Source organism: Nycticebus coucang, chromosome 22 (assembly GCF_027406575.1).
Source record: "Nycticebus coucang isolate mNycCou1 chromosome 22, mNycCou1.pri, whole genome shotgun sequence".
Lineage (NCBI taxonomy): Eukaryota > Metazoa > Chordata > Mammalia > Primates > Lorisidae > Nycticebus > Nycticebus coucang.
The window spans coordinates 59,785,867-59,813,704 of record NC_069801.1 but is presented as its reverse complement, the minus strand read 5'-3'; the positions used below and the strand labels follow the sequence as shown (position 1 = coordinate 59,813,704).

General features: G+C 39.2%; 1 protein-coding gene across 9 annotated transcripts in view; it reads left to right on the top strand.

The window, feature by feature from the left end:
• Positions 1-27,838, top strand: part of DOCK7 (dedicator of cytokinesis 7) — a 243,075-nt gene that overhangs the window by 100,593 nt on the left and 114,644 nt on the right. For all 9 annotated transcript variants that reach the window (XM_053575169.1, XM_053575171.1, XM_053575175.1 and 6 more), the window contains 6 exons: positions 4,948-5,065; positions 9,039-9,109; positions 12,683-12,821; positions 13,747-13,848; positions 24,343-24,429; positions 24,793-25,024. In XM_053575169.1, the coding sequence (XP_053431144.1) occupies positions 4,948-5,065; positions 9,039-9,109; positions 12,683-12,821; positions 13,747-13,848; positions 24,343-24,429; positions 24,793-25,024 (749 nt within the window). The remainder of the gene's footprint in view (positions 1-4,947; positions 5,066-9,038; positions 9,110-12,682; positions 12,822-13,746; positions 13,849-24,342; positions 24,430-24,792; positions 25,025-27,838) is intronic.

The following is a 27,838-nucleotide window of genomic DNA, read 5'->3' as shown; positions in this document are numbered from 1 at the left end:
TAAACTGGTGACAATTATCTAATTCCATATTAAGATCAAGTAAATTGGGAAATTCTGCTAAAATCTAGCTTTTCTCAATTTTGATCTTGCTAAGGGATTGTGTCTTTTGACACCATTGTATATTTATACTTTTTATTAAGTGTCTAATACAGAGCCACATAAATCTTTGTAGCAGAAATAAAGACTATAAGTAAATAAAAATACATAAATGAGTCCATGAATGAAGGAAAAACCTTCCAGAAGATTTCCTTGTTTTTCATTTTCATCTTACCTTTCACACCGGTACTCGTTAATGGCATTTAAAAGTATGTGTTGAACTAGAGAAGACATTTTCAAAAAGAAATTCGATTTTTCTACTTCTTCTTTAAGGGTAAAAGCTGCAGTTATAATCACTGGTCATGAAGGGTGTATTTCAAAACTTCTCTTAACTAGGCTGTCAGCTTTTGTGGCTTAACACTATTAACCCTGATATTTCCTCAGTCCGCTATTTGAGGGAGCAGACACATGAGCCAACTTCTCTCCTCTATTGCATCATAAGCTGTTTGTTGGCAAGATCAATGTCTGGTGTGAATTTATATCCCTTACAGCACCTTAGTACAATGCCTTCCATACAGTAGAAACAATAAATATTTATTGAATGAGTAAGAGAATGAGAAAGTCAGAACATACATGAGTTTTCCAAGTGCAAAACTTATGTAAAGTGGATGCTTCATTCCCTGTGGTACAGCAGGCTTGTTCTGGAGAAAGGAATTTGAAGAGTAGACCAGAAATAGCTGGGCGCTGATACCACAGAGAGGCTGTGTGAGGGGATTTCCTTCCATATTTGATTCTGTACTAGGATGCTGACAGTTTTTTCCCAAATTTATGCAGTTCCTCACAATAACACTGGGTAGATTAGAGGCAATGGTCACATGTTTTTGGTTTCTAGTTTATTATTTCTGAACATAAATATCTGGGTAATTTTTCTCTTATAGTAGTTTGAACTTCATTGCTATTATTATAATTAAAATAAGTAATTTGCCTAATTACAATCTATAGAAGTGCTTCAACATGGGAAAATGTAATTAAAACGATTTTATAAATGATTTTATGTCTCCCTTTTAATGCCTCCCATCTAAGGACTCATTGCTAAAGGCCGAATCTAATCTCTGTTTGAACTTGTGTCTATTTAAATAGAACCCTGACTTGTGCCTATAATCCTAGTACTTTAGAAGGCCATGACAGGAGGATCACTTGAGACCAGGAGTTTGAGACTAACCTGGGCAGCATAGCAAGACTCCATGTCTTTAGGAAAAAAAAGTCTCTTAGAGAGGTAGTATGCACCTGCAGTCTCAGTTTCTCCAGAGACTGGAGCAGGAGGATTGCTTGAGCCCAAGAGTTTGAGGTAACAGTGAGCTATGATGACACCACCACACTCTAACCCAGGCAACAGAGTGAGACCCTGTCTCAAAAATAAATAAATTAAAGAAAAATAAAATAGAACCCTCGTCACATATAATCAGCAGTGTATAGAAATTAAAACATATATGCCAAAGAAAGTAGAATCTTATAAACAAACTTAGACCCTAATTTAAGGATTCCTAGTTTCTAGGAACCAATATATAATATTTCTTGGATACACAGCATTTTAGGACTTTTAAGAGCCTAAAGCAGGCATCCTCAAACTTTTTTAACAGGGGGCCAATTCACTGTCCCTCAGACCGTTGGAGGGCCGGACTATAGTTTAAAAAAACAAACTATGAACAAATTCCTATGCACACTGCACATATCTTATTTTGAAGTAAAAAAACAAAACGGGAACACATACAATCACACTACTGCATGTGGCCCGCGGGCCGTAGTTTGAGGACCCCAGGCCTAAAGTGTTTAAAATTCAAGCAAAGCAATGTCCTTTATCCTCCACCAGGTTGGGCAATATGACTTTCAAATAAAACACAAAGTATTTCGGTTCTTTTGTACATAGTATCTCCTTAATTATCCCCCTTATAACTATGATAATTTATTTTTTAATTAATATATTTGATGGAAAGATTGTGAAAGTATTTAAAAAATACATTTATAAATAGAACTGTTTATATTGATTAAAATAAAGGAAAATGCCAAGTAATACGTTAGCTCTTCTTTCCTGTCTTAATCCAAAACAGTACTGTCTAATGCAAACATAATGTTAGCCATATGTATTTTAAAATTGTAATGGCCACATTTTAACAACTAAAAAGAAACAGGTCAAATTAATTTTAAGTTTCGCAAATACCCCTGTAAGATGCTTGGTAGATGTAGAATGTAAAGTTTTGGCACAGTAACTGAGATAACACCGGAAAGGCTATGTTAACCACTGTGATAAAAACGTGTCAAATGGTCTGTGAAGCGAGTGTATGATGCCCCATGATCATATCAATGTATACAGTTATGATTTAATAAAAAAAAAAAAAGAATGGAAGAAAAAGTACCCAATGTACTCAGCCCTACTATGAAACTAATTTGGGGCTCTCACATGAAAGCTATAACCCAGTTACAACCTAGCAATAGGGGGAAGTGGGAAAGGGAGGGGAGGGAGGGGGGTGGTGGGTAGAGGGAGGGGGATCGGTGGGATCACACCTGTGGTGCATCTTACAGGGGTATTTGTGAAACTTGGTAAATGTAGAACGTAAATGTTTTGGCATAGTAACTGAGATAATGCCAAGAAGGCTATGTTAACCATTGTGATGAAAATGTGTCAAATGGTCTATGAAGCGAGCGTATGATGCCCCATGATCATATCAATGTATACAGTTATGATTTAATAAAAAAAAATAAATAAAAAAATAAAATTAATTTTAATAGTATATTTTGTTTAATATATAAATATTATTTCAATGCGTGATCAATATAAAAGTATTAATTAGGGGTTTTTTTATGCAAAGTCTTTAAAACCTGTCGTGTATTCTGTGCTCCCAGCATACTGGTTCGGTTAGAACCAGTTACATCGCAAGTGCTTGGTGGTCTCACCAGACTGTCTTATTGGACAACAGAGATCTAGAAGGGGAGTGAGCTCTGAAGGAATCCTTTTATCTTACTTTTTAGTGGGCATTCACAGTTTTTTTTAATGTCGGAAGTACTTATTTTGAAAACTCAAGATATTTCAAAAACCTATAAAAAATAAAACTCTGACTCTTCACTATTATCATTTTGGGGTCTGTCATACCAAATCCGTTGATACATATAAATCGCTTTAAGACCTTAATATTTTAAAACATATTTTCGTATGAGTGCCTATGGCAGTTAAATAGATGGACAGGGTTCTTACCTTGATGAGTTTTGGGCACTGTCAGAAGAGATATAAAAATAATAAGTAATGCATGAATGAAGAAGATACTTACAGATTGTGTAAGAATTGTGAGTGAAGTAACAGAGTGACGTGGTGGGGCCAGGTCGAGGTGAGGCTTTCCTATGTGTGGAAGGTGGGAAGGGTTGGCGTCCACAAAGCAAGGACAGTAGTAACCCTACAATAGAGACTTGGGAGCAGGTGCGGGCGCGGGGGTGGGGAGGCGTGACGGATTGTGCTTTTCTGTGTGTTAAGTATATTGGTCTTATCTGAAGGTTTCTCATTGACGTTTGTGGGCAGATTCCTTAGCCCCACATCCCCCTCTGGGCCCTCTTTATCCTGTTAGACTATGTTTACGGCAGTTACCACACTACATTATAATGATTCGTTTGTCCGGTTTCCCCTCTAGAACCTCAGTTCCATGAAGTCAGAGGACTTTGTCTTTTATCTCTGTATTCTCAATATGTAATATATTGTGGATATTCAATAAGACTTGTTACAATGAGGAGATTATTTATTTATTTATTATTTATTTTTGAGACAGAGTCTCACTTTGTCTCCCTCGGTAGAGTGCCGTAATATCACAGCTCACAGCAATCTCCAACTCTTGGGCTCAAGCGATTCTCTTGCCTCAGCTTCCCAAGTGGCTGGGACCATAGGTGCCCCCCACAACGCCTGGATGCTTTTTTAGAGACGAGGTCTTACTGTGGCTCAGGCTGGTTTCTGAGCTCAGGTGGTCCACCCACCTCGGCCTCCCAGAGTGCTGGGATGTCAGGCGTGAGCCACGGGGGCCCGGCCTTCACTGAGGAGTTTTAGACGTCGTCAGGACCAGTGTCTTGTCTTGTGCTTTGGGTTTTGTTCTCTCCCACCATCTCAGGAACGTGACATTCTTGTTCCAGTATCCGCAGACTCTGTTGACTGGATTCTTTTCATTAGGATTTAATCAAGCTCATACTGTTCCCATTTTAAAAGACTTTCAAAATCCCCATATTCTGTCTCCAATTTATGTTATCTTTTTTCTCCTTCGCAGCAACCCTTCTTATTAATAGATCTTAATTTAATTAACCACACCAGCACTGATGAGCATTCTATTTTTTTATAATTATTTGTAATTATTTTCTGTTATAAAAATTGTCATAAATTAGTTTGAACACAACTATTTGCACACGTGTAGTTTTCCCCCAAGTGAGCTTGTTGGGGGCAAAGTGTGTGTTCGTTTGAAATTTCTGTACTGCGCTGCCACCCACTAGAGGATGTAGGTCTTCCCTTCATCGCCCCGGCAGTTGAATAGCAGGTTTCATTGTACCTGGAGTCTTGTTCGTCAGCTTCCAGCACTAGTATTCAGGTAAAGTAACCCTCATTGTTTTATTCAGCCCTTTTATTGATGTATTTTCTTGAATTATTTCTCTTCTCTGTGTTGGCAGCAGAGACTGTCAAAAGTTTGTATAAGGTGAAAGGTCATAATTCATCTGTGAAATTTGGCTACTAAGGATAAAGAACAACACTTTATGTGGGAATACTTAGCAAGGGGCTACAAAGATTAGTAAGTCAGTGTTCATTTATTTCTTTTGTGATGTTCAGTGAGTGATACATTGCGTTTTTTAGTTATGTATTTACTATCATTTATACCGTTGCTTTCACAGGAATCTTCTCTACATATACCCGCAGAGTCTTAATTTTGCCAATCGCCAGGGTTCTGCCCGGAACATAACAGTGAAGGTGCAGTTTCTGTACGGAGAGGACCTCAGCAATGCTATGCCGGTAAGCGGTGCTCCTGCCTTCTCACGTTCTTCACGTATGGTTCAAAGGGACTTACCTATGTGCTTATTTATGTTGGTATCACTTGGTTGGCAGCTCCAAATCGGAAATTTTTTAAACTAAATTTCTAGTGGCATCATTTCCTGTATAGATGGTAGTGAGTTTGCTTGAAGTTTAGCTTATTTATTAAGGGCTTGGTATATGCCAGACACTCCCAGAGATACAAAGATGAATAAGACTTATTAACCTACATGATATAAAACAAACACATACAAATCTAAAACAGTGGCTTCAAAACGGGGTCAGTTCAGTATCACTTAGGAACTCTATCAACGCAAAGGTATCTTTTCTCTACTTTTGACATCTGTGATTCTGATTCCCCTCATCCCCTTAGAAGGTAAGATCAGGTAAAGGAGGTGGGAGTTGATGGGTGTTGTAGGAGCTTGTATTGCAGTTTGAAAATGTTCCCCAAGCGATTTCAGGAAGTGTGGCTCATCCTGGCTTGGATGAGAGGCTCTGGCTTCATGCGCAATCTTGGCAGCACATTAGATTCATCTGGGAAGCTTTTAATTTTAATTTTAATTTTAATTAATTAATTTATTTATTTTTGAGTCAGAGTCTCACTCTGTTTTCTGAGTTGAGTGCTTTGGTGTCACAGCTCACAGCGACCTCAAACTCTTAGGCTTGAGAGACCCTCTTGCCTCAGCCTCCCAAGTAACTGGGACTACAGGCACCCATTGAAATGGGCCGTAGAAATGGGGTCTCACTCTTGCTCAGGCTGGTCTTGAACTTCTAAGCTCAGGCAGTCCTCCTGTCTCAGTCTCCCAGAGTGCTAGGATTACAAGTGTGATCCACCGCGCCCGGCCGTGTATTTGAATGATTGCTTTTAAAAATGTCAGTGCCCGGGCTGAATCGTGTTTGAATTAAATCATCATCTCTGAGGATCAGAACCATGTGTCAGTTGTTTTAGATTTCACCAAGGGATTACATTTTACAGCCAATGTTGAGAACCACGGGTGTGCTAGTTATAAAAGATTGGTATGAGGAATCAAAGGGATAGATATTCAGAGGCAGAAGGAGCGACTCCCTGAGGTGACAAGCAGGCATCACGCAGAAGAGGCGCTTCTGTGCTGAAGCCAAAGCTGTCACGGTGTTAGTGGTAGGGGGTCTAGAAAGTGGGGAAGGACAGGGGTTCCAGATGGAAATGTCCGCGAACCATGGTGAGTTTCAGTGAGCCACAGCAATGGAAAGTAAGTCAGAAATGCGAGGTTGAGGCCAGACTGGAGAGACGCTTGACCTCCCAAATTGTCATTTAGGATTCGTGGAACACTAATAAACGCAGTTTCCATGACAATCGATTTTTGGTAACATGCAAACTATCACTGAAAATGTTCAACCTTCGAGAAGCCCAGTGAGATGAAATGGCCTGAGAATAGTGCGTAGTTAACAGTCTTATTTTATTCTTCTGTGTCCATCTTTTAATCAAATTCTTCTAATTTCCCACCTGTCAGGAAAGATCTATTTTCTTTTCCCCCTGTTGCCTCAGTTTCATCGGCATTTGTGAATCTTGACAACAGTGAGCACACGTTATTCATCTTTGTATGCTCCGTGGCATCTGTTCCAGATCCTTGTACGTAATGTGTGTTGAACAAATATTTGTTGAAAGAGTGTAGAGTTTATTTTTGAGGTCTGGAATTGCCATTTTTTGCTCTTTACTAGTTTTTCAGTTCTGCTGAAGGGATGAGTGTACTACAGAATTGATACAAAGGTACTAGGTTCTGAAAATAAATGCTTTGTCAGCCTGTATGTGAATTCCCACAGAAGTTTGAGCTTATGACAAATGTAATATTGGTAAAATCTGTTTTTTATTGTTGGCCTAACAAACTTTCTTTTCTTTTTCTTTTTTTTTTTTTTTGAGGCAGAGTCTCACTCTGTTGCCCTTGGTAGAGTGCTGTGGCATCACAGCTCACAGCAACCTTACACTCTTGGGCTTAAATGATTCTCTTGCCTCAGCCTCCCAAGTAGCTTGGACTACAGTCGCCCACCACAACGCCCAGCTATTTATTAGAGATCTTTCACAGGCTGGTCTGTAACCTGTGAGCTCGGGCAATCCACCCTCCTCAGCCTCCCAGAGTGCTAGGATTAGAGGTGGGAGCCACTGCTCCCGGCCCTATCAAACTATTTCTTATCTTAGCGTCTGTGCGGCAGAGCCCCAGGCGTGACCAGCCTCTGCGGGCAGTTAGGCCGCTCCCTTTTTGATGCTGCCATAACATCTTCTCTCCTTCCAGGAGCCTTATGGCTTTCTGGCTGTATGACAATTTCTTTGTCTTGCCCATTAGACTGTGAGCTCCTTGAGGGCAAGGACTGGGTCTTACTCATCCCTTTATCTGGGTGCCTGTCACAGTCCTCGGTACATAATGGATGCCTGTTGCTGAATGATTAAAAGTACATGTTAAATGCTCAAAAAAGGAACATTTTCCACTTTGTATCATTCATGTTGTGAAAATGAACAAGTTATTTTATGAAAAATTGTAGCTTCTCAGAGGAGAGGAAAAGGTACTGTATTTCTTTCACTTGTGTATTAGTTAGAAATATCTGTTTTTATGTTTATGTGAGTGTCTGTTTTGAAAGAGTGTATAAACATGGGCTTACCACGTTCGCTTATGTTTTAAAAACAAGGAATTTTTAAATGGATTGCAAGATAATTTTTTGAACATATTATATTGACATGAAAAAATTATAAACTTCGTAATTCTGGCCCTGGAACTACATTTTATGGAAACATACTAGATAAAGTATTAGCAATTTGATGAAATACTACTTTCATAGGAGAGTCATAGTTATTACACTTAACATACGTTTAAAATAAAAGTTCTGATTGGAGTATTGCAGAAAGAAACAGAAATATCTGCTAATCTGTCCTTTGAGTTAAGGACTATGCCAATTAATCCGTTTGTAAGAGGAAGAAACTTTGAGGTGTTTTATCAGTCGGGTTGATGGAAACGCACTGACACGCCCACTTCCGTATCCATGCAGACATAAAAAAGGCTAGATGACTTAAGAGTTTAATTTGTGGTTAAATAATATTGCAAATCTAACTGTCTCACGTAGGGATTAGAACTATAATCTTGACATCATTAAACCATTTATTTAGTCAACAGTCCTAATTAACCACTGTATGACTGTTAGAACTAAAAAGGCAGATATGCAAGGCCGAATTATTTTACTTGTAAACTTTTTCCAAAACTAGAATTGTGTTGTTTTTTTTTTAATGTGGTGGATTAAAAAAAAAAAAAACCACACATTATGTAAGAATTTAAGAATGGAGCTCCTCCTCCATGTACAATAGCTTGCAAGTAGTAATAGAAGCAGAGGGATCCATACCTTGGCCTAAAATAGGATTTTTAATATAATTTATAAATAATTTATATTTGACTTTCAGAGTGACTCTGCTGTTCTAGTGGAGAAGCCACCAGTTTGTGTAGGTGATTATGGCACTGTCATAGGACCATGTTCCTTATGTAAATTCCAAGTGAGATGCTGTTTCTAGTTCAAAAATTAATTCTTCACCTTCTTTAAGAAAAAGGAGCGAAATGTACCTTATCACCCATACCCTGTTTCCCCGAAAATAAGACCTACTTACAGGAAAGATAAGACGTCCCCTGAAAATAAGACCTAGTGCATCTTTGGGAGCACACCTTAAAATAAGACACTGTCTTATTTTCAGGGAAACAGGGTAGATATGAATATAATTGATAAAAAATTTTGAATGTTTGAATGTTAGATGGGTCTACCACTGGGATTTATAGTTAAGCAATTAAACTTTTAAATGAACGTCGTGAGGCACACTGCTCTTCATTGGGCTGATTTTGCCCGTTTTTCTCAAATAGTTATTAAATCAGACAAATTCTTACATAGATATGAAACACCCAGCATTTATTACAACAAAGTTTCAACATGCTGTTATTTGTTTCAGGTAATCTTTGGTAAATCTAGCTGTTCAGAATTTTCAAAGGAAGCGTACACAGCCGTAGTATATCACAACAGGTACTGAATTCAAATGTTTCTTTCAAAGTTACTCACTTCTCAGCAGCACTGTCAGCGCTCACGTTAGTGTGTTTACTGGATACTCTGCTGCACCGAATGCGCCAGGTTCAAGCTGACATCAGAGTTACCATTTCCAATCTGTAGACACACAAGCCATTCTCCACAGACATCTCAGGCAAAAGGCTTTGTACACAAAATGTCTTTGCTATCCAATTCTCTGAATCTTTCATTTTTTATTATATTGTTATTCATTATCATTGTGGTCTCTGGTCCTTTGGTCTTTCCCAATTATTTTCCCTGGTACTTTGTCGTTTTACTTAATTCTTTACTAAGCTCAAATCTAGTAGTTGGTTAAATTCATGGTGTTCTCAACATCTAGTAATCTTTTGATTTGGTGACTTTCCATTTTACCTCCTTGAGAAATTGCCAACTTTGCATAACCTTTCATTTCTGCTGCTTTTGTCAGGGGATTATTGAACGCTGTTGGAGAAAACCAGAAAATTATATTAATCAGGACTTTTACAAATTGATGTTATTGCACCATACAACGGGGCTGCGGTAATTAGTTTTATCTGCTTGTTGGCCCCACTGGTCTTTTATAATCTTATTACCATCATCGTTTTTTAAAATCTTCCTTCTCATTTAGCACTAGCCCTTACTTCTTTTCTGTATAATTTGCTCTCAGTATTCTTTTCATTAAATTTATTAAGACCATCCAACTTGAGACCTATCCCCTTCTCTGCTACTCACCTCAGTCTCTCCTTACTGATCTGCCATTTCTTCTGTTTCAAAGGGAGTCACGGCTCACTCCCCGCTCAGGGTAAATGCTTTCCCCTCTGCTCTCACACTGTCCTGTCCAGCCTCGTCCAGAATATGAATTAGTTATCCCTTCTTTTGCTTCACCAGTCTCCCTCTTCATGGCCTCCATCTCTTATTCTCGGGAAGAAGTTTTAAGTTTCCCAGATGAAAAAACACAAAAGTCTTTTTCTCAAAGCTGATGTGTGGCATGTATTTTCCTTGCCCTCCTGAAAACTTCTTTCTTACCTTTGTTTCGTGACCCTGTCTTGCTTTTCTTCTGCCATTGAACACTCCTTTTGTGCAGTAATTGTCCTCTTTCCCGTAAGTCGTAGGCACTCCACCGAGACATTAGTGCGTTGTTCTCCTCCTGAATAATCTCACACGTGTCTCTCAGGTTCAGCATCGGTGAAGATTCTGCTGCTTTCATGTTTGTGCCGATTGTTCTCAACTCGTTATTTTCAATCCTAACCTTTTCTCTGAGATACAGATTTTATTTTCAGTGGCCTGTTGGATGGGTTCATTCGGGTCCCCCGCTGCCTTCTCGGTTTCCAGGTGGCTCTCCTTGGCTCTTTCCCTGACCCTGTCTCTGTGTGACTCTTCATTTTTGTTGATAGGGCCGCCATTTTTCTATTACTCTGACTCCAAATTTAAGACATCTTTGCCTTCTTGCTCCTGTTATCTAATTACCCGATCAGCTTTTAAATATCGATTTTCTTTCTGCCTCATTATCAAACATATACCATGCCTTCCTATTTCTGAGCCATTCTTGATGGATTTCTTTTTAAATTATAAAATCTATTTCCTCTGTTTATTGAACTTCTGCTCATTTTAAGGCCAGTGCCAAATGTCACCTCCTAAATCATAATTCCCTGATCTCAAACTTGAAGTAATCTGTTCAGCTCCATTCTTAAAGCTCTTACCTCTATATGCTCTAAGACCAGGGGTTGGCAAACATTTCTACAGAGGACTGGATGGTTTTATTTTAGGCCTCCGGACATGGTCTCTCTCTCAGTCAACTCTGCCTTGTAGTTCAAAAGCAGCTGTAGACAGAATAAGATTGTGAGAATCAGGCGTGGCTGTGTTCCAATAAAACTTTATTTATAGACATTGAAATTTGAAGTCTATAAAATTTTCACACGATGAAATATTTTTATTCTTTTGATTTTTTTTTTCTCCCAACCATTTAAAAATGTAAAAACCATTTTAATTTTCAGGCTGTACAAAGTTAGGCAATGAACTGGATTTGGCCTGTGGCCAGTGTTTGCCAACCTTTGTTTTACAGCATATATATGTGTGTCTTACTTATATTCTTACTATACTTAATAAGAGTAATTTCTCGTATTCATCTTAAAAGTTACCACAAAAGTAACACAGTATTTAGCCTGAAGGTGGGCAGTTAAATCTACTGTTTGAATCAATAACCCTCCTAGATGTTTAATTTTTCACAAAATCCTTCACATAATGTGATTTCAGGACTGAAATGAACTAAAACACTCAATACCAAGAAATAGTAAAGAAGATTGGAGCTTCTAAAATCATAACGGCTTTTGGCTAGGTCTTTATTTTTGTTGCTGTCAGCATGAATGGAATTGAAATGATGGTTCTGTTGGGCATTGCTGGTAAATTAAACTTTCTCATACTCCAGTAGTGATCCGTTGCACCTGTCAGGAGCTGCTCAGCATCTTTTTTGTTGTTGTTTCACCAAGGTCCTCGAGTTCTCAGATGGCTAGCATTAGCTATCTTTCTTGTTGGTGTTATTAAAAGCCTGGTCCAACTTATTATTTTCTGTGGTCAAATCTACACCTGTTAGTATTATCGAGACTTATTGGAGATAGAAGGATATTTGACCTATTAGCACGTAAGAAAAAAAACGTAATTGGTGGGCTAACCTTCCCTTTAAAATAATTGGGCCATATGGTTTGCTTGCAGTTTTGTTGATTATAATTCTGAGAGATACTAACTGAATATGGAAGATTGGTGTGATAAGTCTGTATCATGAATAACAGCCATATTTTTCGATATAAATGTCCCTCAACAAGTATTGAGAAGAAAGTGCTCTTGGTTTCATCAAATACAGTTTTTGTTATATTCTCCCAGTGTCTTCTAAACTGTGGGACAAATGCAATTTTGGGCATTCCCTGATCTTATCTTCCTTTCTTTTCTCGTCTTCTTCTTCTTAATTTTTTTTATTTTAGCAGTCAGTCAATACTAGCCATAGTCTGGTAACATTTTTTATTTCTTTAACAATGAGATGATTGATAGAAGACATTTCATAAAAAAAGCCCAACTTGATATTAAGTTTTAAAAGATGACTTTTTTCCTTTTCTACAAAAGATAATGATACAAATTAATTTTAAAATGAAACATAAAAATTGTTTTCCTATGCTATCATTCTATAATATACACCTACCAACTCATTATTTTTTCCACGTGATTTGTGTCAAAATTGGCCCATTAAAATAGGAAGCCCTAACCCAGTGTCCTCTTCAGTCTAATGAAGACTTTAGTATCAAAGTGGTGATTATTAATGAATTTTCAAACTGTAGGATTACTCAGCCCATTAATAAAAATGGAATGAGAAACTTCAGAAATAGTGGCAGCTCCCTCCTGTGAAAATTGGATTTAATTATTTAGAGATTGGGAGTAAAAAAATAATATTTTAGACTAGAGGAAAAGTTAAGCACAATTAATTTTTAAATTATTCAAATAAACAAATGCGCTCACTATTTATTTTGAACAAATTACTGACTCTGTTTTTTCCTTTTTTATATGAAGGTCTCCTGATTTTCATGAAGAGATCAAGGTTAAACTCCCTGCTACTCTAACTGATCACCATCACTTGCTTTTTACTTTTTATCATGTTAGTTGTCAACAAAAACAAAATACTCCTCTTGAAACCCCAGTTGGATACACAGTAAGTGTTTCTCATTAAACATTTAGCTCTTTGATCTAAAAAATAATTATAATATTTAACATATAGTTGTGTTTGTTATTGTTAGAGTATTCTCTGCCTGATTCCCTGTAGTTATGAAGTTGCGTTGGCCAAGGAGAATCATCATAGCAAGAAAATGCTCATTAGTGCAGTTAACTGATGTGACTGATTAATTAATGTATGTGAACACTTAGGTGTTTATCCTGATTGTTTACTCAATAGTATTTATAAATATAATAGTTATAAAGTTTTGTCAGAAGAGAATGATTTGAAAGAGTGGGTAAAGGAGATCCTTAAAAAAGAAACTTAAACCCTTGAATATTTTTCAAAAATTATGAGTGAATTGCGAAGGTAAACCTAAGATCAAGGCTATCCTACCGTGCTATCACACAACGTTGTCAGAAAAATCACGCTTTCACCCAAAAGAGAGAAATCTACATTTGATTCATCATTTTTGTTTCTTGCAGTTTATGGCATGAATTTTGCCAACTCTAAGAAAAAGAATTTATGTTCATATTTTTCCGTTTTGTTTTTAGCATTCATATCTAACCAAGCTTTCTTTCATGTTTACATTGTAACTGTTTTAAAATTTATTTAAAATTGATTCAGTCTGTGGCCATTCTCTAAGATCAACTTTCCCTTCTGTAATAAGGACCCCCTATAGATTTAAATATCTTAGGGTTAGTAATAATGATATTTTAGGCATGTTCTCCTTTGTAAAATATCAGAGAAACCTTTCTCTAGAGGAATTGTGAGGGCTTATTATTATTAGTTATATAATTAAATCTCTCAACGTTTGGTGGTGAGTCAAATTTGGCTTATGTCAAGCTCTTAAAACAGGCTTTCCAAGTAATTATTGTTATAACAAACATACTTACATTAAAATTGTTTTCTTTTTGTTTAAAAGTGGATACCAATGCTTCAGAATGGACGATTGAAGACGGGCCAGTTTTGCCTCCCGGTGTCACTGGAAAAACCCCCGCAGGCTTACTCTGTGCTGTCTCCTGAGGTTGGTATTTCCCATGTTGAAATTCTCCAGATTGAACAAATTGGGTTTTTCATTATAGGCTGTTTTTACCAAAGTAAACCTCCCTATTCTATCTGTAAGTGTGTAGAGAATGGAGTAAAAGTTGTTCTTCCATGATGATTAAAATTCTTCTATATATAAAACTTAGAAGCTTTTTTCCAAATTTCTTAAACATATATATTCATTTTAAAACCAAAATAATATGTGAACTGTAAACTCAAAGAAAAGATCAATTTGGAGAATTTTCAAATTGTAAAATGTGGCACTTCTTTAAATAAATGAATCTTCTTTTAGTAGACTTAATATTGCCCTAAAAGACTGGAGGAAGAAAAACAGATGTAAATTAATTTTTTAGAAACTTTGTAATTGGTTATGTCACTGAGAATAGTAGTTATGAACATGAAATATAAAAAATATTGGTAGCTATGACGATTGCATGTGTGATCTGAAAGAGTTGTAACAAAAACAGTCAAAATTTTTCTAATTTTTTTCACTTTTTTTTTTTTTAATTTCAGGTTAATTTGAGGGTACAAAGCATTAGGTGACAGAGTTTGCATTTGTTAGGTACAGTCCTTGTGGTGGTTATGTTCTGCACCCGGGAGGTGTGGCATATACCCTTACACTGTGCCCCTCCTCCCAACCTGAATTGAGTTTTTCTCTTGTTTGGGAGTGTATTAGTTTGTCTACTGGCTTTATACTAGTATTGAGTATATTGGATACTTGCTTTTTCAATCTTACTAAGAAGAATGTGTTTCAGCTCCATCCAGGTTAATATGAAAGATGTAAAGTCTCCATCTTTTTTTATGGCTGAATAATGTGGTATACACGCACCCCAGTTTAGTAATCCATTCCTGGGTTGATGGGCATTTAGGTTGATTCCACATCTTGGCAATTATAAATTGAGCTGTGATAAACGGTCTACTGCAAATGTCTTTATGATTAAAATGATATTTTTTCATCTGAGTGGATCAACTGGAACGTCTAGTTTGAGTTCTTTGAGGATTCTCCATACTTCTTTCCAAAGAGGCTGTATGAGTTTGTGGTCCCAACAACTCTGTGAGAGTGGTCCCTTCTCTCTACATCCTCACCAGCATCCGCAGCTTGAAGACTTTGTGATGTGGGCTAGTCTCCCCAGGGTTAGATGAGATCTCAGGATGGTTTTGATTTGTATTTTTCTGATGATTAGGAATGATGAGCATTTTTTCATGTTTGTTAGCCATTCGTCTGTCTTCTGCAGAGAAGGTTCTGTTCATGTCTCTTGCCCAGTGACAGTTGGGATTGTTTGCTCTTTTTTTGTTGATTAATTTGAGTTTTCTGTAGATTCTAGTTATCAATGCTTTGTCAGAGTCATAACATGCAAATATCTTTTCTCATTCTGAAGGTTGTGTATTTGCTTTAATTATTGTGTCTCTTAGCTGTGCAGAAGCTTTTCAGTTGATTATGTCCTGTTTATTTTTATTGTTATTGCGATTGCCACTGAAATCTTCTTCATTAAATCTTTCCCCAGGCCAACGTACATAAAAGTTTGGAAAAATTTCTACTAAGAATCAACAGCTACTATTTTTAAACCAAAGGACCTCTCGAAAGAACTATTACCTGATAATTACCAGTGTTGCTTAATGATTTTGACTATAACTGTTTATAAATGTTGATCTGAAATAAGTCTTCTGAATACTCTCCTGGTGGCATTTGTTTCTAGACACAACCACAAAAGTATTCACAAATAAATCTCTGTTATTAATTAATTAATTATTTTTGCAATCTTTGGCTGCGGCTGGGTTTGAACCCGCCACCTCCGGCATATGGGGCTCACGCCCTACTCCTTTGAGCCACAGGCGCCGCCCATCTTCTATTATTTTTTTTTTGAAAAAGCAGTTCATGGCCATTCCTTGGACCTTGTTTCTTGCCATTCTCTGTCACTCCCTCTGCACTCGTCACACAGAATGCAAAGTGCATTCTGGGGCCCAGGGTGCTTCCTCTGCCAGCAGGGCTCCGTCACAGGTCTGCTTCTTCTCTCCATGTAGACAGCTGCTCACTGGCACCTCCCCAGAGCAGTCCTCTGGGGTGTTTCTGTCTCCAGTAGCCGCCTGCACCACAGCAAAGTCTCTTTACCTTGCTGGACCATTCATCACTGACATTATAGTTGATATTTCTTTGTTTATCTATTAATTCTCCATAGAGTGTAAGCACCAAGAGGGTAGGGACTTTGTCTGTCTTATTCATTGCTGTATCTAGATGTATTTAGAACAGTCCTGGGCATGTAGCAGGCAATCAGAGAACCTTCATTAAAGGGAGGAGTAAAGACAGTAGGGAAGAAATACGACTCCCCGCCTCATGCGTCTTCCTTTCAGCTTTCCAGGAACGCATCTTTTTAGTGATGGCTTTATGTGACTTTGTTAAAAAAAAAAAAATGGTGAAGGGACTTATGTCAGATATAACATTATATTTCAAAGGAAATGTTTTAAAAGAAATACATATTGTGGAAGTTGTAGGTTTTTTTTTTTTTACTTGATTTGTAAATGCAAGGTTAGCTTTCTGAAAGAAAGCTGATCTTTTTTTTTTTCTAGCTACTATGCTATATTTACTCATAAAGAATTTGCCGATAATTTGAATTCGATCGTAGGCATATAGTGTAGCTGGTTGATACGTGAAATGAACCACCTGATTAGGAGCTAAAACTTTTGTATACAGTTGACCCTTGAACAAGACAGGGATTAAAGGCACCCCACCCCCAGGCAGTTGAAAATCCATGTTTAACTTTTGAGTCCCCCAGACTTAGCTACTAATATCCTACTGACTGGAACTTACCTATAACATAAAGAGTCATTTAATACATATTTTTTGTGTTACATGTATTATATACTGTATTCTTACAATAAAGTAAGTTAGAGAATAGAAAATTATCAGGAAGAGAAACTATTTCCTGTTCTTTCAGTGGAAGAGGATCATCATGAAGGTTTGATACCCGTCTTCACGGTGAGCAGGCCGAGGAGGGGGAGGAAGAGGTTGGTCTTGCGGCCTGTGGCTGGCAGAAGAGAAAGGGGAAGTGGGGAAGGCAGGCGCACCCCGTGTAACTTTATGGGAACACGTCATACGTTCTGTCTAACTTTGTTTTGCTTTTTCATTTCTCTAGAAATGTTTCTGTGCAATATCAATCCTTCTTCCACCGTGTGCTTTAGTTTCAGTGTCCTTATAGAAGGGTTGGTGCCGTAAAAGACGTCAAAACCGTCTTGAGTCGTTGGAACTCAGACCACCCAGTGTCAGCTTGTTTTCTTGCTCCGCTTCCTGTAGGCTAATCTTCCTCTAATCCTCCTCCGCGCTGGTTCCAAAGCTCTCGTCTCCATCAAGTTGCCTTCTGTTAATTTCTCTGGTGTGGTGTGTTAGCTCTTGAACGTCTCCAAGATCTTTATCTTATACCCCCCCACACTTTTTTGCCATATCTACAATCTCATTCATGATTTCTTTGATTGGCTCTCCTGTAGCTCCAGGGAAGTCCAATATCAGAAGAACTTTAAGAAAGCAGTCCCTTGCTGGCAGTGTATTTCCTAACTTCAGAGACAAAGCAGAGGCAATTAGGTAAACAAGGCTGTGGGAACGTGGTCTGTATGATGGGAAACAGTGGCTTCGAAGAAGAGACGCCCGACAGCTCGTGTGAGGCACTGTCTGCAGCCCACCATCTGCCTGCCACATTCTCCTCCCTTCTCTCCCCCACAGCGAGCCGCAGGCCATCTGCACCCCAAGGAGACAGCCCTCACCAGAACTCACTTGTGCTGGCTCCTTGATTTTGGATTTCCAGTCTCAAGAACCCTAGGATTTCCAGTCTCAAGAAATTTCTATTGTTTAAGCCGCTTAATCTATGATATTTCATTATGGCAGCCTGATAGTGGCAAATATAGACTTTGGTTCTTAGAAGTGGGGTGCTGTTGTAACAAATATCTAAAAAGGTGGGAGTGGCTTTAGAACTAAGAAATGGGTAAAGGCTAAAAGAATTTTGAGGTACATGCTAGAAATATGGACATAAACCTCAGTTCTATAGAGTCTTAGAAATAAGGAACATTTTCTTAGAAACTAGAGGAAAGGTGATCCTTGTTACACAGTGATAGAGAACCTGGCTGAAGTGTGTTCCAATGTTTTGTAGAAAGTAGAACTTGCCCCAGCTACTCGGGAGGCTGAGGCAAGAGAATCGCTTAAGCCCAAGAGTTGGAGGTTGCTGTGAGCTGTGTGAGGCCCCGGCATTCTACCGAGGGCCATAAAGTGAGACTCTGTCTCTACAAAAAAAAAAAAAAAAAAAAAGAAAGTAGAACTTGCACGCTATGAAATTGGATATTTGGCTGAAGAGCTTCAAGCAAAGTATTGAAGACGCATCTTGAATCCTCCTGACTAGTTATAGTAAAGTATGAAAAGAGAGAGATGAATTGAAGAAGTTGTTGAGCCTAGAGGAACCAGAACTTGAAGATGTAGAAAATTCTCAGCTTATCCATCTTGCAAAAATTGGGAAAGCATGTTCTAAAGAGAATACTAAGGGTGTGTCTGAATTATCACTTGATAAAGACAACACACAACCAGAAGCAATACCAGTTTGAGCTGAAGAGGGGGAGATGGGGTGGAGTGGAGGAAGGTGGTGGAGCTCTTGGGTTCAATAGGACCTCACAGTAGGGCTGTTCAGCTGCCAACGTGTGCCGTTTTCCACGAGCAGAAAGTGACTCTGAAGGTGATTCAGAGATCATCAGGATTTTGGTTTAGTAGGCCAGTGAACTCTGCTGGAAGCCTTGAGGGTAGAATTAGCTGGCAGAGCCTGAGGGTGGACCACCCCCCAAGCTGGGGTGGGGCAGTGAAGCTGCCCTCCCAGTGGTCTCAAGGGCAGAGCTTCAGCCAAAGAGAGCATAGCTCTGTCATCATCAAGCTTCCTCATTTAGAGAGCATAGAATGGAACAGCAACACACAAACTGGGAAAATATATTGACAAACCGTATTACCAGATAAAGGGTTACTATCCAAATTTTATAAAGCACTCATAGAACTCAATAGTAGAAAAACAAATAACGTGATTAAAAAATGGGCAAAGGACCTGAATAGACATTTCTCCAAAGAAAACATTAAAATGGCTAACAGGTAGGCCAGGTGCAGTGGCTCTTACCTGTAATCTTAGCACTCTGGAGTTTGAAGCAGATGGGTCACTTGAGCTTAGGAGTCCAAGACCAGCCTGAGCAAGAGCGAGACACCGTCTCTAAAAATAGTTGGATGTTGTGGCAGGTGCCTGTAGTCCCAGCTACTTGGGAGGCTGAGGCAAGAGGATCTTTTGACCCTAAGAGTTTGAGGTTGCTGTGAGCTATGACGCCACAGCACTCTACCGAGGGTGACAAAGTGAGACTGTCTAAAAAAGGCCAACAGGTATATGAGAAAGGTGTTCAACATCTTTAGTCATTACGGAATTGTACTTCAAAAGCTCCAGTATTACCTCAAATCCTTTAGAATGGCTGTTATCAAAAAGAGATAAAAACTCTTGGCGAAGGTGAAAGCAAAAAGGACCCCTTGTCTACTGTGGAAAGGAATGTAAATTGACACAGCTGTTACGGAGAGCAGAGCGGAGGCTCCTAAAGACAGTAACAGCAGAGCTACCACGTGACCCAGCAGCCCCTCTGCATATACCCAAGGGAGATGGGGTCACCGCCGTGGGAAGACGTGCGGATCCTCATGTTCAGTGAGACGTTATTCACAGTAGCAAGGAACAAAGTCACCATATGAAACGATACAGGCGTGTGTGAGAGTGTGTAGGTGCCTGTGTGTGCGCGTATGTGTTTACACGTGCACGCGCGTGTGTTTGGAGTTGCGCTCCACTTTTATTTATTTATTTATTTTTTCGCTCCACTTTTAAAAAGAAGACCCTTCCATTTGCCAGAGCTTGTGTATGGAGCCCATAGGACGGCACATGAGGTGAAACAAACCAGACAGAAATAAAAACAGTCTTAACTCACTCATCACGGGGCCTGCATTTAATAAAGTCATACTGCATTTTTTTTGTTGTTTGTTTGTTTTTTGCTTCAAGTAGATTTTTACCGGCTCTTGACACAAAAACAACAGCAAAAAGAGGCAGCTGAGACTGTGGATTTCACCCCAGGGGCACCTCGCTGTGCCTGGGCTTCCCACAGCGTCACACTGTGCACCTCAGACGTAGCCAAGAAAATTTATTTTTTTAAAACCCATAAAAATAAGAGAATATTATTTGAATCTTAGAGCTAGTTAATCCCTTGCTCGGTTTTGGACTTGGTTGGGACCTGTCATCTCTTCCTTCTTTGGAGTGGGAATGTCTATTCTGTGCATGTCCCGTGGCTGTACTGGGCACACTGTGTTTTCGTAGGTTCTTCATTGGACAGGAATTTTACCTTGAGATGGATTATACCTTATGTCTCACCTATATCTGATTTAGATGATATTTAGGTGAGACTTTGGACTTTAGAATTGATGCTAGAACAAATTAAAACCTTTGGATCTGTAGGAACATACTGAATATATTTTGCATGTGCTTGGGGTACTGTGGACTGAACTGTCTCTCCCCAACTTTGTATGTTGAAGTGGTAACTGCATGTGATACTACTTGGAGATGGGGCCTCTGGGAGGTCATGAGGGGAGGGACCACGTGATGGAATCAGTGCTGTTGTTAGAAGAGACGGCCAGAGAGCTTGACACTCCTACCCTGACCAGCAAGGAGGTGTGTCTGCAGCACAGGGAGGGAGCCCTCACCTTGACACTCCCACCCTTTCCACCTCACCCCAACCAGCACAGGACACAGCAAGGAGGTGCCTGTCTGCAGCACAGGGAGGGAGCCCTCACCCTGAGCTGAGCCTGCTGGCAACTTGATGCCAGGTTTCTAGTCCAGGATTATGAGAAAAAGTACCTTTCTGTGTTTAAGTCACCAGTCTATGGTGTTTTGTAATGGCAGTGTACACTCTTTGTGCCTTAATTTTCTCATTTGTAAAATGAGAAAAATAATATCTAATGGGTTACATTGATTGAATGATATATAATATGAAGAGTTTTTAGAATAGTGCTGGCATAAAAAGTGCTATAGAAGTGGTTATTATTATGTCATTGCTTTTGCCCCTGCTTGTTAGAGTGTTTTTGTTATTTTTATGTGTGGGTGTGAGATAAGATCTCACTTTGTCACCTGGGCCAGAGTGCAGTGGCGTCATAGTTTGCTGCAACCTCAGACTCCTGGGCTTAAGTGATCCTCCTGCCTCAACTCCTGAGTAGGTGGGACCATAGGCTTGTGCCCCCATACCTGGCTGATCTTACTATCTTTTATAGCAATGGGAAGGGGGGGGTCTCACTCTTACTTAGGCCTTATTAGAGTGTTTTAAGATAGCAGTTTTTCATTAGCATGCATCAAAATTACCTAAAGAGGCCGTGCACAGTGGCTCACGCCTGTAATTCCAGCACTCTGGGAGGCCAACATGACGGATTCCTTGAGCTCAGGAGTTTGACAACAGGCTGAACAAGAATGAGGCCCCATCTCTACTAAAAATAGAAAAAATTAGCTTGGTGTTGTGGGTGTCTATAGCCCCAGCTACTGGGGGTGCGGAGACAGGAGGATCCCTAGAGCTCAAAAGTTTAAGGTAGCTGTGAGCTATGATGCCACGGTATTCTGCCCAGAGTGACGGAAACTCTGTCTCAAAAAACGAAAAAAAATTACTAACGGGTGTGTTGTAACACCAGGTGTTGAACCTTATTTCCAGAGTTTCTGAGCAGTGGGTCTGCGGCCTTGAGTATTTACATTCCTGACAGTTCCCACATGATGTTTATGCTGTTGGTTCTCAGAGCAAACTTTGAGAACTGGCATTTTTATTTATATTTATTTTTATTTTTTTTGCAGTTTTTGACTGGGGCTGGGCTTGATCCCACCACCTCCGGCATATGGGGCCGGCGCCCTTCTCCTTGAGCCGCAGGCGCCGCCTGAGAACTGCTGTTTTTAAAGAAGTAACATGTGCATAGATTACTCATGTATTTATTGTCTTCTTCAAGTGTTTCATATTAGAAAAGCTAACACTGTCTCTTGCTTTGATAGGTTTCAGCTTACTCCACCACCTTTAAAAAGAATTGTTTTAAAACCCCTAATATTTGCCTCAGTAGAGATACTGAATTTCTTATCTACTCTGTTTTGAAATGTGTAACAGGAAACTGACTTTGTTTTTCTTTTCTACACGTTATAAATGTAAAAAGATGGAGAAGAAATCCTTCATGTTTTCTGTTTTTCCTTGTTTTGCTGTGTCTGTCTACTTTGTTCATTTAAGGGTATTTGTAGTCACTTGTTTGTGCATTTTTTTATGACCACTGCTTGGCGTCTTTGTCGGATCTGACATCTGTGTGATCTTAGTATTGGTACCTGATGATTGTCTCTCCTCATATAAGTTGAGATTTTCCTGGTCTTGGTATGAGATGTGACTTTTGGTTATGTCCTGGATGATCTTATTTAAATAATTGTTTTAGCAGTGGGGGAGGGAGGCCGATTCCAGGTAGAGATGAAGGTCTCTATTACCCACCTGCCTCCGCTGACTCTCCTGGGTAGGTTGGGAGGGGCGATTCGTTTCTGGGTGAAGGTGGCATTTCAGTCTCCCCACGAGGCCTCTGCTGACATGTCTCTGGTTGTGCTTCCTGCTTGTCCTCCACTGACAACTGCAATTGGTTGGGGCCTGTTTTCACCAGGGAGGGACAGGCTTCCAGCTCTGTCCTCTGTGATACCACCCAGTGTGTGTTGGGTGGGGTGGGGAGAGGGGCACCTTATTACAGCCACCTGCGGGTAGCAGCCTCAGCTCCCCACGTACCCTGCAGAGATGGGTATGCGGCCAAGGTTGATGCTCTTGTGACTGGCTGGAATATTATTGTCTTTGGCTGGAGAGAGCAGCCTTTTCTGGGGGCTTCGTCTGTCTTCTTCTTTGGATTTTCTGGGTTACCAGCTTCCTCTAGTCCAGTTTATATATGGCAAAAGTAAAACCCAAGACATACTGCCTTCCAATCTCTTACCCCCTGAGATCCCTAGCCCATCTACATCCTTTTTTCTACCTTTTAGAGCCTTAATGTTCATTATTTCATATTTCAGGGTTTCATCTGTACTTAGCAGGAGGAATAGAGAAAATTTACACATATGTGTTTGCTTTTAAAAATTATTCTTATGAAACAATTTTAATTGACATTAACGATAGGCTTCCTACCCACCAACCCAGGAACGGATTAACAAGCTGTGGTATATGTACACCATGGAATACTATTCAGCCACTAAAAAAAAAAAAAAAAAAAAACCGGAGACTTTACATCCTTTGTATTAACCTGGATGGAAGTGGAAGACATTATTCTTAGTAAAGCATCTCAAGAATGGAGAAGCATGAATCCTATGTACTCAATTTTGATATGAGGACAATTAAGGACAGGTCGGGGTAGGGGAAGGGGAGAGCAGAGAGAGAAAGAAGGAGGGAGGGATTGTTTTAGGATCCTTACCTTGACAAGTTTTTTGTTCTGGTCAACACTTTGGTGGGGCCTTGGTGTGTGCCACACCTTTTGGGGGCAAGACACAATTGCAAGAGGGACTTTGCCTAATAAATGCAATCAGCGTAACCTGGTTTCTTGTACCCTCAATGAATCTCCAACAATTAAATAAATATAACAAACAATAGGCTTCCTAGTTTTGTTTCTAGTCCTTATCTTAAACATTGTTATTGTTAAATTTTAAGCCTTTTTAATTTTGTGAAGGCAAAATGTGGAAACCTAATAAACACATGTATATATAAAAATAAAAAGAAAAAGCATAAAAAAAAGACTGTGGGATACAGTGGAGCCTCCATGGTTGACCATCTTCATACATGGACCACCTCCTCACGTTGACCTAATTTATAAATTGACATTGAAAGAGATTCACAATGTAATATGTAAAAAACAGGTTTCAAAATATGTTTGCTATTAACTGTATAAGGGTATGTAGGAAAATATGTGTACCTAGAGGAGGATTTAAAATGAAATGTTATATATTATTTTATGCATTTTGCCCCTTGAGCCTTTTAATTCTTTTGTAGACAATATTTATTGATTTTTAAATAAGAATGAATTGTAAGGGCGGCGCCTGTGGCTCAGTCCGTAGGGCGCCGGCCCCATATACCGAGGGTGGCGGGTTCAAACCCGGCCCCGGCCAAACTGCAACCAAAAAATAGCCGGGCGTTGTGGCGGGCGCCTGTGGTCCCAGCTGCTCGGGAGGCTGAGGCAGGAGAATCGCTTAAGCCCAGGAGTTGGAGGTTGCTGTGAGCTGTGTGAGGCCACGGCACTCTACCAAGGGTCATAAAGTGAGACTCTGTCTCTACAAAAAAAAAAAAAAAAAAAAGAATGAATTGTAAGTTTTTTACTTTTTTACAATGAAAAAAGATATTTTCACCTTATTTTTTCTCATTGAGATTGGAATTCATGATCTGTGAGTTTATATTTAATATCTTGCAGGTTCCTCTACCTGGCATGAAATGGGTAGATAATCACAAAGGTGTTTTTAATGTGGAAGTTGTTGCGGTTTCATCTATCCACACACAAGTGAGTTTTAATAATTTTCATGGTAATGTTTCACTTGAATTAATTACATGAGACAATAGGTGGGCATGGGTAGGTTATTAATGTGCCTGCCATTGGAACTGAGCGCCAACGTAATAGAGCAAATCCAAACTGAAAAAAGAATCCTTACTTAATATCAGTGATGTTTTTTAGTAGCTAATAGTATTTGAAATGCCTGTTTTATAATAATAAATGAAAATAGATGTGTTTAATTGGGAACGATGTCTATAAATACCTATATGTACTCTTTAATATTATTAATATGAGACGTTTAGTTCACAGTTCTTTAGAATTAGAAAATTTACAGTAATACTTATTTAGTGCTTATTTTATTATTTGTTTTAGGATCCTTACCTTGACAAGTTTTTTGCTCTGGTCAACGCTCTGGACGAACACATGTTCCCAGTCCGAATTGGAGACATGCGAATCATGGAAAATAACTTGGAAAATGAATTGAAGAGCAGTATTTCAGCACTGAGTTCATCTCAGTTAGAACCAGTGGTCAGATTCCTTCATCTTCTCCTGGATAAACTGATACTTTTAGTTGTTAGACCTCCTGTCATTGCCGGCCAGATAGGTAATTTACTTTTGTTTGGGGATGAGTCATGAAATTCATAACTTGGCTTTTCTAACTTTTAGTAAAAAAAAAAAAAAAAAGAACTATGATTCCTCTTTGCTTTCTATAAGGACTTTGTTTAATTTTATGGGGTAGAAGTGGGAAAGGGTTGTTATTTACTTGTTTCTAATGCCAGAAAATGATAAAAATTTTTTGTTGATTTTTATAAAACTTCTAATGAAATTATGGAAACAAATAGATTTAATTATTTACCAAATATTTATTAAGCACTTACTATGTACCAGAGACTAGTAGGTACTGTTCAGGGCATGGTCCCTGATGATCAGGTCTCACAGACCAGTCAAGAAAACAGGCGACCAGGTAATCACGTCACATTTCACAGGACACCTAGTCTGTGTCCTCCGTCATCTGCCACCTTCCATTTAATCTTTTTTCCTTCATATGTTCAAAGTCACTGGAAGCATCTTTTAAAGCCATCTTTTAAAAGGCAAACTTGGTCACATACTTCTGTAATTAAGAGGAGAGCCTGTAAAGGCTACTAATGCCCTGTGTTTTCATCCGTGTTTTTCTGGAAGGAGAGGTATTCCTGATTTCCACCCCTCTCAAAGTTTTACTCCTTTACTTTTGCCAATAGTTTTTACCCAAATCCTGCAAAGAAGCTGAACTTGGAAAGAAATTTCCACTCACCAGTTAAGAGTTTTTGTGTAAAGTAGTAGCATGAAGGACAGGAGTATTCAATTTCTTTAGATTGTTTTTAGGGGAGACTTTATAGAGAGAATTCTTTTTTTGTTTGTTTGTTTTTGAGACACAGTCTCACTTTGTTGACACCTCAGTAGAGTGCCGTGGTGTCACAGCTCACAGCAATCTCAGACTCAGGGCTCAAGCAATTCTCTTGTCTCAGTCTCCCAAGTAGCTGGGACGACAGGCGCCCACTACAATGCCCGATTATTTTTGGAAGTGGGGTCTCGCTCTGGCTCAGGCTAGTCTCGAAACTGTTAGTTTAGGCAATCCACCAGCTCGGCCTCCCAGAGTACTGGGTTAAGGCGTGAGCCACCATGCCCGGCCTATAGAGATAATTCTTGGGTTCCAGTGGTGTCCAACCTTTGTTCTCTGCTGCACATTGGAAGAGTAAGAATTATCTTAGGCCACAAGTTAAGTACACAGACACTGACAGAAACTGATTAGCAAACACACAAAAAAAGGTGTATGCATGCTTTTCATCATGTCCAACATCACAAACAAGGAAGAAGTTCTCCCCAAATCAGCATGTGGTCCACAGAATGGACACCCCTGGTGAAGCACTTAAAGATGAATAAGGTTCTGACAGGTAAATATTACTCTAGGGAGGTGAAACACATGTGTTTATACTTAGATAAATGAACTTAGAAATTTGGGAGAGGCATTGTAAGTAATGAGTTATAAGTTGGGGGACTGAATAGAAGTGGATATGGGGCGTGGGAGATGAAACAAAACTTCCACAAAACTTCAGGAAAGGACGACTGTTTTTCTGTAGGGCACTAGTAGCCTTTAAAGGCTCTCATCTCAATTAGAGAAGTACGTGACCAAGTTTGCCTTTTAAAAGATGCTTCCTGCAGACAGGATGAAGTGGGAACTCTGGAGGCAGGGAGACAAGTTTGGAGTCTTGGAAAATTTCCTACGAAAAATGAGAAGGTCCTGATGAAAGACAAGTGACAAAGGGACAGAGAAGAGAGTATGTTTTACAAGATTATCAACAGTACTCCTAACAGAAGTTACAGGAGAAGGTTTTAAGGAAAAAAAGGATAGCGTTGTTCTTTGTTGTAGTTGTGTAAGTAAAAAACAGTACCCTGTTTCCCCGAAAATAAGACCTACTTACAGGAAAGATAAGACGTCCCCTGAAAATAAGACCTAGCACATCTTTGGGAGCACACCTTAAAATGAGACACCATCTTATTTTCGGGGAAACAGGGTAGTAGGGACAATAGGGGCAAATACTTGCATAGTGCTTAGTGTGTTCCAGGAATAATACTGTGTTCTTTATTTATATTAACATACGATACACAGAAAAGTTTGTCTTATGGGTAAAAAAAAAAATCTAATTAACTTGAAATATATGAAATTCTCACAGTAACCTAATGTAGAAGTTTTCATTGTGACTACCATTTCATGAATGAGTAATGAGCATGATGCTTAAAATTTTGCCTGGGGTCACTCAGCTTATATGGCAGACAAGCTTCAAACAAGCTCTAGAGTCCCTCTGAGCTAAACTGAGAAATGGTCAGTGGGGAAGTTAACAAGAAGAGATTTAGTCTAAGTGAAGGTGGAAACAAGAAGGCAGGGAATTAAAGAATGAGCAGTGGGTGACGAGGGGAATACAAGAAGCCTCTGCTATTCTTTTAAGAAGTTTAGAAGAGAAAGTAGTATTGAGCAGGTTATAAGAGTGGAGAGGTTTGAGCGTATTTACCTGCCGAGAGACCAGTTGGGAGAAGAGAGAAAAATATGACGGTGGAGTAAGAAAGGGCTCGATTGATGAAGCAAGTCCATGAGACAAGAGTGAAGGAGAACGGAGCCCTCTCACACAGGAGGCGCAATGCTGCTTTTGGGAGGGAGAGAAAAGCAGTTTCAGAATCTTATAAATTTATAGAAAAACTCGAGGATTTTAATGCTTTATATATTTTTTTCAGTGAGGGCAAGATTTTAAGTTTTAAGAAGAATTCGGGTAATTTGGAATCGTTATTATGAGAAGAAGGAAAGGGATGAAGCAGGAACGCAGGCTGGGTGGGGGGGCTCCACTCAGGGCTCTGGCTCCACTCTTTCCCTGCTTGTTCAGTAGAT